This window comes from Salmo salar, chromosome ssa13 (assembly GCF_905237065.1).
Source record: "Salmo salar chromosome ssa13, Ssal_v3.1, whole genome shotgun sequence".
Taxonomy (NCBI): Eukaryota; Metazoa; Chordata; class Actinopteri; order Salmoniformes; family Salmonidae; genus Salmo; species Salmo salar.
The window spans coordinates 105,807,968-105,823,802 of NC_059454.1; the positions used below are offsets into that span (position 1 = coordinate 105,807,968).

The following is a 15,835-nucleotide window of genomic DNA, read 5'->3' on the forward strand; positions in this document are numbered from 1 at the left end:
TGTGCCTTTTCCTGAGGAGTGGCTTCTGTCTGGCCACTCTGCCATAAAGGCCTGATTGATGGAGTGCTGCGGAGATGGTTGTCCTTCTGGAAGGTTCTCCCATCTCCACAAAGGAACTCTGGAGCTCTGGCAGAGTCACCTCCCTGACCAAGAGCTTCTCCCCCGATTGCTCAGTTTGGTCAGGCAGCCAGCTCTAGGAAGAGTCTTGGTGGTTCCAAACTTCTTCCATTTAAGGATGATGGAGGCCACTGTGATCTTGGGGTCCTTCAATGCTGCAGAACATTTTTGGTACCCTTCCCCATAACTGTACCTTGACACAATCCTGTTTCAGAGCTCTACGGACAATTACTTCAACCTCATGGCTTGGTTTTTGCTCCAACGTGCACTGTCAACTGCGGGACCTTATATAGACAGGTGTGTGCCTTTCCAAATCATGTCCAATCAATTGAATTTACTACAGGTGGACTCCAATCAAGTTGTAGAAACATCTCTAGGGTGATCAATGGAAACAGGATGCACCTGAGATCAATTTCCAGTCACATAGCAAAGGGTCTGAATACTTATGTAAATAAGGTATTTCTGTTTTTATTTTTAATAAATGTGCAAAAATGTCTAAAAACCTGTTTTCGCTTTGTCATTATGGGGTATTGTGATGTCATTATGGGGTATTGTGATGTCATTATGGGGTATTGTGATGTCATTATGGGGTATTGTGATGCCATTATGGGGTACTGTGTGTAGATTGATGAGGATTTTTATTTATTTAATCCATTTTAGAATAAGTCTGTAACTGAGAGCCGAGAAGCAGGAGCAGGTGGTACGTTTAATAAAACAACAAACATGGAACGAGACAACATAGCAGAGGCGTCTACTGACTGGGGAAAGAATCTAAGGGAGTGCCAGATATAGGGGAGGTAATAAGTGAGGTAATGGAGTCCAGGTGTGCCTCATGATGAAGCGCAGGTACGCGTAATGATTGGTGCCAGGTGAGCGTAATGATGGTTGCCAGGACCGGTGGATAGTATACCGGCGACGTCAAACGCCGGAGGGGAGGAGCAGGAGTAGACGTGACTTTAACGTAACATTTTTGGGAAAAAGTCAAGGGGTCTGAATACTTTCCAAATGCACTGTATATGACAGGTATAGACGACAGGAGAATAGTATAGGACAGGAGTATAGTATAGGACATCTGACTGTATTGTATGTCAGCCTACCAGTGCTGCAGACATCAACTGACTGACTGACGCCTGTCAATCATTTGTATCTCCTCAGTACTCCTCCAACTGCCCTCAACTCTATCTCTATCGTCTCCTTCCCTATCTGTCTGTCAAACATGAGGAAGATTTTTGACGAGACTTCATGATGTGACCTTGGAAGTGGGTTAATAAAGAGGTCAATGCATACGTACACTACTGGACTACAACATTACAGGCTGCTTCCAAGGACTCAGTATTTGTCACGAGACCGGTAGGTAGTTGTTCAGCAGAGTATCAATCAATCAAAGTGAAAGGGTGAGCCTGAGAAAAAGTTCAGCCGAATCTCGAGGTACTGTACATGCTGCATGTGTACTGTACAGGACTACTGTCCAGATGTTATCATATGTCTACAACACAGAGGATAGTTAGGTGGTGTTACGAACCCATTTATCAAATCTATAGGTTTTTTCATACATTTTAAGATTACAATAAGATAGCATAGACGTTCTGTCTAGATATGACAGAGTACAGTAGGCTACAGCATGGTTTTCTTGCAGTTTCATCAACACATTAACGACTACTTCTACAGTGAAAAATGGCTCCCGTATTCATAGATGCAGCCAGACGGTATATTGCTTCCTGTTAGTGAGGAGAAAGCCACACAGACATGCACAGCACACAGACATCCTGCCACATTCTTCTCTGCATTGAGTTAGTATTCTGTATTTTTCTGTTTATTACAGATCACCACTAGCTGCTGCTACGCTTCCTGGGGTCCATACAGGATGAAGGCAATTACATCAAAAATAAAATAGTACATCACACATTACTACACACTATCTACCACAACATATCTCCAATACAAAATCCATAATACAGCAATATAACAATATTAATGTACATGTGTGTAGAGTGCGTGTGAGCATGTGTGTGCATATACGTGTTTGTGTCTGTCTCCCCACAATCCGCGCTGTTCCATAAGGTGTAGTTTTATCTGTTTTTATTTTAATCTAATTTTACTGCTTGCATGAGTTACTTGATGTGGAATAGAGTTCCATGTAGTCATGGCTCTATGTAGCACTGTGCACCTCCCATAGTCTGTTCTGGACTTGGGGACCGTGAAGAGACCTCTGGTGGCATGTCTTGTTGGGTATGCATGGGTGTCCAAGCTGTGTGCTAGTCGTTTAAACAGATAGCTCGGTGCTTTCAACATGTCAATACCTCCCACAAAGACAAGTACTGACGCAGTCAATCGCTCCACTACTTTGAGCCAGGAGAGATGGACATGCATGTCATTAATGTTAGTTCTCTGTGTAAATTTAAGGGCCAGCCGTGCTGCTCCGTTCTGGGCCAACTGGAATTTGCCTATGTCCCTCTTTGTGGCACTTGACCATATAACAGGGCATTAGTCCAGGTGCGACAAAACTAGGGCCTGTAGGACTTGTTCTCTTGATAGCAATGTCAAGAAAGCAGAGCAGATCTTTATTACAGACAGACTTCTCCCTTAGCTTCTCTCTTAGCTACCGTTACATCAATATGTTATGACCACAACCGTTTACAATCCAGGGTTACTCCAAGCAGTTTAGTCTCCTCAACTTGGTGAATTTCCACATTATTCATTACAAGATTTAGTTGAGGTTTAGGGATTAGTGAATGATTTGTTGCAGCAAATATAATGCTTTTCGTTTTGAAATATTAAGGACTAGTTTATTTCTTGCCACCCATTCTAAAACTGACTGCAGCTCTTTGTTTAAGTATTGCAGTGATTTCACTTGCTGTGGTAGCCGACATGTATAGTGTTGAGTCATCAGCATACATAGACACGGTGGCTTTACTCAAAGCCAGTGGCAGTATGATTAGTAAAGATTGAAAAAAAGTAAGGGGCCTAGCCAGCTGCCCTGGGGAATGCCTGACTCTACCTGGATTATGTTGGAGATGCTTCCATTAAAGAACACCCTCTTTGTTCTGTTAGACAGGTAATCCACAATATAACAGGGGATGTAAAGCCATAACACATTTCTTTTTCCAGCAGCAGATTACGATTGATAATGTCAAAAGCTGCACTGAAGTCTAACAAAACAGCTTCCACAATCTTCTTATTATCAATTTCTCTCAGCCAATCATCAGTCATTTGTGTAAGTGCCGTACATCTTGAGTGCCCTTCCCTATAAGCATGCTAAAGTCTGTTGTGAATTTGTTTACTGTGAAATAGCATTGTATCTTGTCAAACACCATTTTTTCAAAAAATTTACTAAGGGTTGGTAACAGGCTGATTGGTTGGCTGTTTGAGCCAGTAAAGGGTGCTTTGCTATTCTTGTGTAGTGGAATGACTTTGGCTTCCCTCCAGGGCACACACTTTTCTGTAGGCTTAGATTGAAGAGATAGCAAAGGAGTGGCATTATCATCCACTATCATCCTAAGTAATTTTCCATCCAAGTTGTCAGACCCAGGTGGCTTGTCATTGTTGATTGACAACATTATATATTTTTTTGTCTGAGGTATGAGGGTTCCTTAGGATAGTGCAATTTTGGTAATATCTGGTCATATCCTGTTTGTAATGCTCTCCATTCTATACACTCCTAGAACCAAACGTGTTATTCTCCTACAGGGACAGCCGAACAACCCTTTATGGTTCTAGGTAGCACCTTTATTTCTAAGAGTATATATGACACATTTCTCAATTTTGGTCAGTGAAAAAGTTCTGAAGATGGGGTTTTGACTACCTGCCCCCAAATACATGTAGTACAGTTTTGTAAAGCCATATCTGGTCATATGTGGTCATATCTGGTCATATCATGTTTGTAATGCTGTATATGCTGTATAGGAGATATATTTATCTTGATGTAAGTCATTTTTTATTTACCATTGATATTTGGACGAGATCCCTGGCCTTCATCAGCATGAAATGAACAATAAAGAGGGGAGAAAACAGTACATTGGTTTCAGGGAGAATATAATGCCATTGATGGCCAATATAATCTATATATCACATCTATACAACAATATAGAATATCCCATCATCATATAACAGTAAGATGTCACTTCTTGGTAATTTTTGCTTTGATTAAGTAAAATGTATGTTTTCACAAAAGAACGAGACATGCTACAAATGAAATGTACATATTACACAATATCATATAATAATATACTTCAAAATGCATATTCCAACTGTTAAACATAGATATTATAATGAAGGTGTGTGATTTATTGCAAATAACAAAATAAAATAAACTTGATTAAAATCGACTTAATTGATCTTGTTGAGAGTCATTGATACTCTATATTTGTACACATCTTTCATATAAAGTCGTATGTTGAAATCCAAACTAATATGCTAATATACTACAGTTCACTATTGGGAAGAGATTGTATCAGTTTGGGTTCCAGGCTAACAGAGAGGTTACCTTTTCATTCAGCACCCCAGTTCTGTCTGCTTCACTGGGTTCAGAGAAGGCCATGTCACACTGTAGTGCATTATGCATAGGCAGATAGGCCTACTTGGTGTGAATTGCATCTAAAGTCTTCATCAAGTAAAGTAAGAGACGGGCTGCAAATTGCTTTTTCCCAAACTCACTATTATCCCACAGTGATGAAGGTCTTTAAAGGGGAATGACTATACTTCAGTACATAACCAGCACAGCTTAAGCAATGCCTGCTATATGATACAGTATTAACTATCCTTATCACACAGCTCCTGGATGAGAATGAACTATACTGTATTCTCCCAAAGCAGTGAGCAGTGAGACTGTGTTTTTTTATATCTGTGCTCTATTTGAGGAATCAAGCACATTCCAGCAGGTAAAACCATAGAAAAAGAAACCATAGTATATATTTCTATGGGTATAACAACCAGTTGAACCCACTGGGATGTCTCTACAGTACATGATAGTCAGTAACATGTTTCCATGACTACCGAATGTCAGATAAGCTGTGGTGGGTAAAGGGATAGCCATAAAAGGTCAAACCATGAAGAAAAAGCAGGGGATGCAAACTAAACAACAACAACAGAAATGTTTCTCTGGATGGTTCCTATGGTAACCATTATGAGAGGGGAATTTAACATAAAATGAATATATCTACACATCACTAATACAAACACAAGGCAGATGAAAACAGCCCAAACTAAACAAGTACCAAGCTATAGGATTGACCTAGAGCTACTAAGTGATAAGGCTGCCAGAGAGTTCTAGCTACAGACTCCTCCTACTCACCGCCTCCACCTCGGCTGGGTCGTACCAAACGTTGATGTAGGGGTGCTGTAAGGCTTCATCCACTTGTATCCGCTTGGCTGGATCAATAATCAACATCTTACACAACAGGTCTCTGGCCTGGCTGGCTGTGGAGACAGAGAGAAGCAGAGAGAGAGAGAAGCGTCAGAGTCAAGGGAGGAGAGAGGAGACAGAGAGAGTGGGGTCAGAGTCAAGGGAGGAGAGAGGAGACAGAGAGAGTGGGGTCAGAGTCAAGGAAGGAGAGAGGAGACAGAGAGAGTGGGGTCAGAGTCAAGGAAGGAGAGAGGAGACAGAGGGAGTGGGGTCAGAGTCAAGGGAGGAGAGAGGAGACAGAGGGAGTGGGGTCAGAGTCAAGGGAGGAGAGAGGAGACAGAGGGAGTGGGGTCAGAGTCAAGGGAGGAGAGAGGAGACAGAGGGAGTGGGGTCAGAGTCAAGGAAGGAGAGAGGAGACAGAGAGAGTGGGGTCAGAGTCAAGGGAGGAGAGAGGAAACAGAGAGAGTGGGGTCAGAGTCAAGGAAGGAGAGAGGAGACAGAGGGAGTGGGGTCAGAGTCAAGGGAGGAGAGAGGAGACAGAGGGAGTGGGGTCAGAGTCAAGGAAGGAGAGAGGAGACAGAGGGAGTGGGGTCAGAGTCAAGGAAGGAGAGAGGAGACAGAGAGAGTGGGGTCAGAGTCAAGGGAGGAGAGAGGAGACAGAGAGAGTGGGGTCAGAGTCAAGGGAGGAGAGAGGAGACAGAGGGAGTGGGGTCAGAGTCAAGGGAGGAGAGAGGAGACAGAGAGAGTGGGGTCAGAGTCAAGGGAGGAGAGAGGAGACAGAGGGAGTGGGGTCAGAGTCAAGGGAGGAGAGAGGAGACAGAGAGAGTGGGGTCAGAGTCAAGGGAGGAGAGAGGAAACAGAGAGAGTGGGGTCAGAGTAAATGGACAGAATAGAAGGGAGAAACTCAATCAGCAATAAAACACTGTCTATCAAACATTATGTGCATCCAAAACGGCACTCTATCCCATCTGTAGTGCACTACTTTGTCTCATATCATCTCCATGTGAGACAATAGTTTACTGTTCCTTTAAGATTTTCCCTCCTCTGTTTCCATAGCACCACAGTCAAGGCTTAACACTCAGGGAATATTATGGTTCAACACACAGACATTCAATCTCTTTGTCAGAAGAGAGAAGAGAGCTTGCTAGTAACCTACTTGTTTCTCAAGGTTATGAATTACAATACTCTTACAACCATTTGTATTAGCCTTAAATTACAAATGTAATATTTCTTCAGATGCAAATTCACAAAATAAAAAAACATGACCATGATGAATCCATCTGTGCTTCCTGCTCTTGTACTAATATGAACTGTTCAGTTCTGCAATACCAAACTCTTAACCCACCATCCCTCCCACCACCCCATCCCTCCCTACACCCCCATCCCTACACCCCCATCCCTCCCACAACCCCCCATCCCTCCCTACACCCCCATCCCTCCCACAACCCCCATCCCTCCCTACACCCCCATCCCTCCCACCACCCCCATCTCTCCCACAACCCCCCATCCCTCCCATCCCTCCCACCATCCTTCTATCCATCCCTCCCACAACCCCCCATCCCTCCCACCATCCCTCCATCCATCCCTCCCACAACCCCCCATCCCTCCCAGAGCCCCTCCATCCCTCTCACCATCCCTCCCACCATCCTTCCCTCCAACAGCCCCTCCCATCCTTCCCAACATCCCTCCCACAGCCCCTCTATCCCTCCCACAGCCCCTCCATCCATCCCTCCATCCCATCCTTCCCCACCATCCCTGCCACATCCCTCCATCCCTCCCACAGCCCCCCATCCCTCCCACAGCCCCTCCCTCCATCCCATCCTTCCCACCATCCCTGCCACATCCCTCCATCCCTCCCACATCCCCTCTATCCCTCCCACAGGCCCTCCATCCCTCCCACAGCCCTTCCATCCATCCCTCCATCCCATCCCTCCCACCATCCCTGCCACATCCCTCCATCCCTCCCACCATCCTTCTATCCATCCCTCCCAGAGACCCTCCATCCCTCCCACCATCCTTCCATCCACCCCTCCAACAGCCCCTCCCATCCCTCCCACATCCCTCCCACAGCCCCTGTACCCCTCCCACAGCCCCTCCATCCCTCCCACAGCCCCTCCAACCATCCCTCCATCCCTCCCAGAGCCCCTCCATCCCTCTCACCATCTCTCCCACCATCCTTCCATCCATCCCTCCAACAGCACCTCCCATCCCTCCCACAGCCCCTCCATCCCATCCCTCCCACCATCCCTGCCACATCCTTCCATCCATCCATCCACCCCTCTATCCCTCCCACAGCCCCTCCCTCCCTCCCTCCATCCATCCATCCTTCCCACCATCCCTCCCACAGCCCCTCCATCCATCCCTCCCACCATCCCTCCCACAGCCCCTCCATCCATCCCTAACCATCCCTCCATCCCATCCCTCCCACCATCCCTCCCACCATCCATCCATCCTTCCATCCCTCCATCCTCACCCCATCCCTTCATCTCTCCCCATCCCTTCATCCCTCCCCCATCCCTTCATCCTTCCCCCCATCTCTTCATCCCTCCCTCCACCCCTCGTACGGCCCGGACAGTCTGACTCACTATAAATAGTCCATTAGCAGCGGTCAGACGAAATGCACTGTACCTCCCCTCCTCACCATCCCCACACTGTGCTGCATCACCATGCCAGCAGCTATAGGCCAGCCATAGCAATCTCCAAAATGGCGGCTCAGACGCTCCCTCCTCTGAGTCACTCCTTATCTCTAGCATAACAGCTCTCTCAGCATGCAGTGTAACCAAAGACCACGGCTCCACTAGCTTTACTCCTAACAGGATTTCCCAGGCTCCTACCTAGCCTCGAGTACAGCTACGTAAACAGTGCTCTCGTACCCTTTTCACACTATGCCGACCCCAAGCATATACTGTTCCAGATGAAATATTTTATTTTGACATTGTCCTTTCCAGCATGGTTCCAGTAACTAAGGTGGATGCATAGCCAGGCTAGCCCAGTACATCTCTGGTCGGTTTGGCTCGGCTCAGTAATGAATCACTCTAATGCAGTTTCTCTCTAACACAGTCACTGTAACACTACACCTTACCTTCCATCTCTGGCTGTGACTCCATTATGTCCTCTCTAACTCAGTGGGTGTATTCCTCTAGTATATCTGACACAGCCGCTATAACACAGCTCTAAATCAGTGGGTGTATTCCTCTAATATATCTGACACAGCCGCTAAAAAACAGCTCTAAAAAAAGTGGGTGTATTCCTCTAGTATATCTGACACAGCCGCTATAACACAGCTCTAAATCAGTGGGTGTATTCCTCTAGTATATCTGACACAGCCGCTATAACACAGCTCTAAATCAGTGGGTGTATTCGTCTAGTATATCTGACACAGCCGCTATAACACAGCTCTAAATCAGTGGGTGTATTCCTCTAGTATATCAGACACAGCCGCTATAACACAGCTCTAAATCAGTGGGTGTATTCCTCTAGTATATCTGACACAGCCGCTATAACACAGCTCTAAATCAGTGGGTGTATTCCTCTAGCAGCCCCTCTACTCTCCTTCAGTCTGGTTTCTGCAGGGATCAGGCAGTCAGCAGGCAGGAGCTAGGAGGTAGCAGGCAGGAGGTAGCAGGCAGGCCGCAGGAGGCGGGAGACAGGAGACAAGAGACAGGAGGCAACAGGCAGGACACATGAGCCAGCAGGAGACAGGAGGTAGGAGGCAGGAGACAGGTAGCAGCAGGAGGCAGGAGACAGGAGACAGCAGGCAGGAGGTAGCAGGGGACAGGAGACAGCAGGCAGGAGGTAGCAGAAGACAGGAGGCAGGAGGCGGCAGGAGACAGGAGGCGGCAGGGAGGCAGGAGGCGGCAGGAGACAGGAGGCGGCAGGCAGGAGACGGCAGGCACGAGGCGGCAGGAGACAGGAGGCAGGAGACAGGAGGCAGGAGACAGGAGGAGACAGGAGACAGCGCGGCAGGCACGAGGCGGCAGGAGACAGCAGGCAGGAGACAGGAGGCAGGAGGAGGCAGGAGGAGGCAGGCAGGAGACAGGAGGCAGGAGGATGCAGGCAGGAGGCGGCAGGCAGGAGGAGGCAGGAGACAGGAGGCAGGAGACAGGAGGCAGGAGGAGGCAGGCAGGAGGCGGCAGGCACGAGGCGGCAGGAGACAGCAGGCAGGAGACAGGAGGCAGGAGGAGGCAGGCAGGAGACAGGAGGCAGGAGGAGGCAGGCAGGAGACAGCAGGCACGAGGCGGCAGGAGACAGGAGGCGGCAGGCAGGAGGCGGCAGGCACGAGGCGGAAGGAGACAGGAGGCAGGAGACAGGAGGCAGGAGGCGGCAGGAGACAGGAGACAGGAGGCAGGAGGAGGCAGACAAGAGGCAGGAGACAGGAGGCAGCAGGCGGGCTCCTGAGTAATTCCTGTGAATTTCCTTCCCAGACATACTGCATGGCTTTGATGTAGCAGCTGTACCAGGCAGATTCATTATATTTAGGGGAAATCTGTCTTCTTCAGATATAGCCTGGTATCCACCTGGGATTTTGTAAACTATTTTCTCTGGAAGCCTCCTGTAGAAATACTTCCTGGGAATACCATGATATGATGAATATGATTTCTCTGGAAATGTAGATGGAAAGGTAGTGGATGATGTCTTGGTTTAAACCCTCTTCCTCTAAATTAATTTCACTAAAGGGAGTGACTGTCACCCTTGTCATTTCAGCTACAGTATATCACTTCACTTATTCTGCCCCTCGTCAGCCAAAAACCAGTTCAGTTTGATGAGATTACAATCATATAAAATATATATGCCTTTATCACACAGACACATTGACTCTGTGCACAACACACACAGACACATTGACACACTGTACAACACTCACAGACACATTGACACACTGTACAACACTCACAGACACAAACCATCTCCAGTCTCCACACACATGCTGCACAATGCCTTCTTGAAAAGAACAACATAGAACAGAATAGAACAGAATAGAATAAAACAATAGAATTGAATAGAATAGAACCGCCACTTCATTGACTCACCTTTGAGTTTGTTGTGCTCTGAGTCTGCGGGGAAGAGGCAGTCGGGGAAGAGCTTGGGGAAGGTGAGGCCTGCGTATTTGGGCCTGTTCTCTACATAGTTACGGACGGTTGGCTGCAGCTTCTTCATAAACTCTGGTGCAGGTGTGCCCAGCTGCTCAATCACCTTATTCCATTGGTCAATATCTGAGAGGGAGGGGTTAAGGAAAAAACACAACAAACCTGGACAGCAAAGCACCATGGCCTGGCTATGTCACCAAACTGTTACACTGTACATAGGCTTTAAACTGCAACTGCTACTACATAAGAGCGTCTGCTAAATGCCGTAAATGTAAATGTACAACTACTAATGCTACTACTACTACTTACTCCTGCTACTGGTAGGATGTCATTGTAAATAAGAATTTGTTCTTAACTGACTTGCCTAGTTAAATAAAGCTTAAAAAAAATTATATATATATATATACACTCCTACTACTACTACTACTACTACTACTACTGATACTTATATTACTTCTGCTACTACTACTACTACTACTACTGATACTTCTACTACTACTGCTACTAATACTACAACTACTACTACTACTGCTACTACTGATACTTCTACTTCTACTACTGCTACTACTACTGCTACTGCATCTGCTACTACTGCTTCTGCTGCTACTACTACTACTGCTGCTACTACTACTACTACTACTGCTACTACTGCTACTACTACTGCTACTACATCTGCTACTACTGCTACTGCTGCTACTACTACTACTGCTGCTACTACTACTACTACTACTGCTACTACTACTACTACTACTACTGATACTGATAGTACTACTACTGATACTTCTACTTCTACTGCTCCTACAACTACTGACACTACTACAACTGATACTACTACTTCTACTACTACTACTGCAACTACTACTACTACTACTGCTACTACTACTGCTGCTGCTGCTGCTACTACTACTACCACTACTACTTCTGCTACTACCACTGATACTACTACTGCTACTACTAATACTGCAACTACTACTACTACTACTGCTACTACTACTACTACTGCTGCTGCTGCTGCTACTACTACTACTACTACTACTCCTACTGCTACTACTACTACTACTACTTCTGCTGCTACCACTGATACTACTACTACTACTACTGCTGCTACTACTACTACTACTACTACTGCTACTATCACTGATACTACTACTGCTACTAATAATACTGCTACTACTACTACTACTACTGTTGCTACTACTACTGCTATTACTACTACTACTGCTGCTACTACTACTACTACTGCTGCTACTACTGCTACTACTACTACTACTACTACTGTTGCTACTACTACTGCTATTACTACTACTACTGCTGCTACTACTACTACTACTGCTGCTACTACTAATACTGCTGCTGCTGCTACTACTGCTACTACTACTACTACTGCTGCTACAACTACTACTACTGCTGCTACTACTACTGCTGCTGCTACTACTGCTGCTGCTGCTACTACTACTACTGCTGCTACTACTACTGCTGCTGCTACTACTGCTACTACTACTACTGCTGCTGCTACTGCTGCTACTACTGCTACTACTACTGCTGCTACTACTACTACTGCTGCTGCTACTACTACTGCTGCTGCTGCTACTACTGCTGCTGCTACTACTGCTGCTGCTACTACTGCTACTACTACTACTGCTGCTGCTACTACTACTACTGCTGCTGCTACTACTACTGCTGCTGCTGCTACTACTGCTGCTGCTACTACTGCTACTACTACTACTGCTGCTGCTGCTACTACTGCTGCTGCTGCTACTACTGCTGCTGCTACTACTGCTGCTACCACTGATACTACTACTACTACTACTGCTGCTACTACTACTACTACTACTACTACTACCATTGCTACTGCTACTACTACTACTACTACTACTACTGCTGCTACTACTACTACTACTACTACTACTACCATTGCTACTGCTTCTCCTACTGATACTGAAACTGCTACTACTACTCCTATTACTACTACTACTACTCCTACTACTGCTATACTACTATTAATACTACTACTACTCCTACTGCTGCTACTACTACTACTACTACTACTCCTACTGCTAGTCCTACTGATACTACTACTACTACCACGACTGCTATTACTACTGCTACTAATCCTACTGCTACTACTACTATTACTACTGTTGCTATTACCACTACTACTGCTATAACTACTACTACTCTTACTGCTACTACTACTACCACTACTACTACTCCTACTGCTACTACTCCTACTGCCTCTACTACTTATCCTACTGCTACTACTACTACTACTACTGCTGCTACTACTACTACTACTGCTGCTACTAATAATAATAATAATAATACAGTATGCATAAATAAAATGCTTTATCACAAACCCAAAGTGCTAAAGATGGTAACAACGAACAGAACACTAAAGGGACCACTGTACTGTATGTCTAAGACATTAAGATGCAGCATCATCATGTATGCATAGGACTACAGTAGGCCTGCAAGCAGATGTGTTAAGGCCACATTGGGACATATCACTCTCCTAAGCAGACCTAAGGACATGAGCAAACAGTAACAGACAACTACTGTATTATCTGCCATTTCTCAAACAAAATAAAGTTGTCTTTTTCCATATTTAAAGGGAGAATCTGCGATTACTACATATATTTTTGGACTTTTAATGATACATACCCATTAATTCCTGAAGAATATAAACTTAGAAATGCCCCATGAGCTCAGTCCAACTGTCTGACCCTATCAGAACCCAGAATAGAAGCTTGTTTCACTCCTTCGTTTGTAATCAAACACTGTATACTGTAGCCTCAAAACATGGTTCAAGCTATCATGTTGATATCATGGATTGTCAGTCGTGCATCCATAGCTCTGTCTATGAATCTGAGGCTGGTTACATTTCTCCAGCCCCATCCCTCAGCTGTTTACCATAACAGTGTCGTGGTGGCTGCTTTGTTATTGTTTGAATTGCAGATTGACCATTTAATCAACTCAATCACTGTAAACAAACATATCTCTTCCTAGTCTGACAGTCCAAACAGATCACCATTGTACGATATTGTACAGTCAGTGGCCCGTATGGACGGTAAGTGGGTTCACCAACAAACAAGGCCTTGTACACCTATCTATGGATTAACACAGAACAGTGTTAATTTGGTACTAGGACAGCATTTTCCAAACTCAGTCCTGAGGACCCCAAGGGGTGATTATTTCGTTTTTTTACTATAAGACGACACAGCTGATTCAAATAATCAACTCATCATCAAGCTTTGATTATTTGAATCAGCTGTGTAGTGCTAGAGCAAAAACCCATAACGTGCCCCCCCTGGGGTCCCCGGGACCTGGTTTGGGAAACACTGTACTAGGGACTACCGATGGAATGGAGTCAAGTACTGTAGCTAAATCTGCAGCAATACTTGTTGTGCATGGTCCCTAACAAATAAACAAATAAAAGGGGTATTAAAATAGATATTTTCTGGCATTTTGTGGATTATTAAAACTAGTACTACAGTACCTCTTCTATACTGACGCAAGACATGCATGTGTCAGAACGATGCATAGAGAGTCCTGTCTGAGTGTTCTATTGGTCAGAGTGATCTGGGCCGGGGTGAGGAGTTCATTCCTCCCCTCTCCTCATCTCACCTACAATGGTAATTCCACTCCTTTAATCTGCTATAAGAAAGACTCTATTAATACTAAAGCTTTTGTTATTATTGCATCAGCACTCCCCATTCTCCCATATCCTTAATTAAAGAGCTACCTAGGGTTCTATTCAATCTGTTTGGCTGAAGCGTTACAAATTGAGTGTAAACTTCCGGCGCTGACAGAGATGGCCGCCTCGCTTCGCGTTCCTAGGAAACTATGCAGTATTCTGTTTTTTTATGTGTTATTTCTTACATTGGTACCCCAGGTAATCTTAGGTTTTACTACATACAGTCGGGAGGAACTATTGGATATAAGAGCAACGTCAACTCACCAACATTACGAACAGGAATACGACTTTCCCGAAGCGGATCCTCTGTTTGGCCTACCACCCAGGACAATGTGTCGGATCCCAGCAGGCGACCCAAATCAACGGCACCGTAGAAGGGGCAGACGAAGCGGTCTTCTGGTCAGGCTCCGTAGACGGGCACATCGCACACCGCTCCCGAGCATACTACTCGCCAATGTCCAGTCTCTTGACAAGGTAGACAAAATCCGAGCAAGGGCAGCATTCCAGAGAGACATCAGAGACTGTAACGTTCTTTGTTTCACGGAAACATGGCTCACTCGAGACACGCTATCTGAGTCGGTACAGCCACCTGGTTTCTTCACGCATCGCGCCGACAGAAACAAGCATCTCTCTGGTATGATTAACGAGACGTGGTGTGATCATAACAACATACAGGAACTCAAGTCCTTTTGTTCACCTGACTTAGAATTCCTCACAATCAAATGCCGACCGCATTATCTACCAAGAGAATTCTCTTCGATCATAATCACAGTCGTGTATATTCCTCCCCAAGCAGACACATCGCCGGCCCTGAACAAACTTCATTTGACTCTATGTAAACTGGAAACCACATATCCCGAGGCTGCGTTTATTGTTGCCGGGGATTTTAATAAGGCTAATCTGAAAACAAGGCTCCCCAAATTCTATCAGCATATCGGTTGTGCTACCAGGGCTGGCAAAACCCTGGATCATTGTTATTCTAACTTCCGCGACGCATATAAGGCCCTCCCCCGCCCTCCCTTTGGAAAAGCTGACCACGACTCCATTTTGTTGCTCCCAGCCTATAGACAGAGACTAAAACAGGAATCACCCGCGCTCAGGTCTGTTCAATGCTGGTCCGACCAATCGGATTCCACGCTTCAAGATTGCTTCGATCATGTGGACTGGGATATGTTTCGCATTGCGGCGAACAACAACATTGATGAATACGCTGATTCGGTGAGCGAGTTTTATTAGCAAGTGCATCGGTGATGTTGTACCCACAGCGTCTATTAAAACATTCCCCAACCAGAAACCATGGATAGATGGCAGCATTCACGCAAAACTGAACGCGCGAACCACTGCTTTTAATCAGGACAAGGTGACCGGAAACAGTGTAGCTATTCCCTCCGCAAGGCAATCAAACAAGCTAAGCGTCAGTACAGAGACAAAGTGGAGTCGCAATTCAACAGCTCAAACACGAGAGGTATGTGGCAGGGTCTACAGTCAATCACGGACCACAAAAGAAAAACCAGCCCCGTCGCGGATCACGATGTCTTGCTCCCAGACAGACTAAACGACTCTTTTGCTCGCTTTGAGGACAATACAGTGCCACTG

The 15,835-nt window shown here is 45.7% G+C and overlaps 1 protein-coding gene across 12 annotated transcripts in view; it reads right to left on the minus strand.

Annotated features, from left to right (window-relative positions):
• The window catches only part of mapk10 (mitogen-activated protein kinase 10), a 115,199-nt gene that overhangs the window by 22,007 nt on the left and 77,357 nt on the right, over positions 1–15,835 (minus strand). For 8 of the 12 annotated variants that reach the window (XM_014138907.2, XM_014138906.2, XM_045692622.1 and 5 more), the window contains 3 exons: positions 10,489–10,671; positions 5,408–5,532; positions 4,060–4,086 (listed from right to left, as the gene is read on the minus strand). In XM_014138907.2, the coding sequence (XP_013994382.1) occupies positions 4,060–4,086; positions 5,408–5,532; positions 10,489–10,671 (335 nt within the window). The remainder of the gene's footprint in view (positions 1–4,059; positions 4,087–5,407; positions 5,533–10,488; positions 10,672–15,835) is intronic. The other 4 variants (XM_014138910.2, XM_014138909.2, XM_014138915.2 and 1 more) reach the window with 1 other exon arrangement.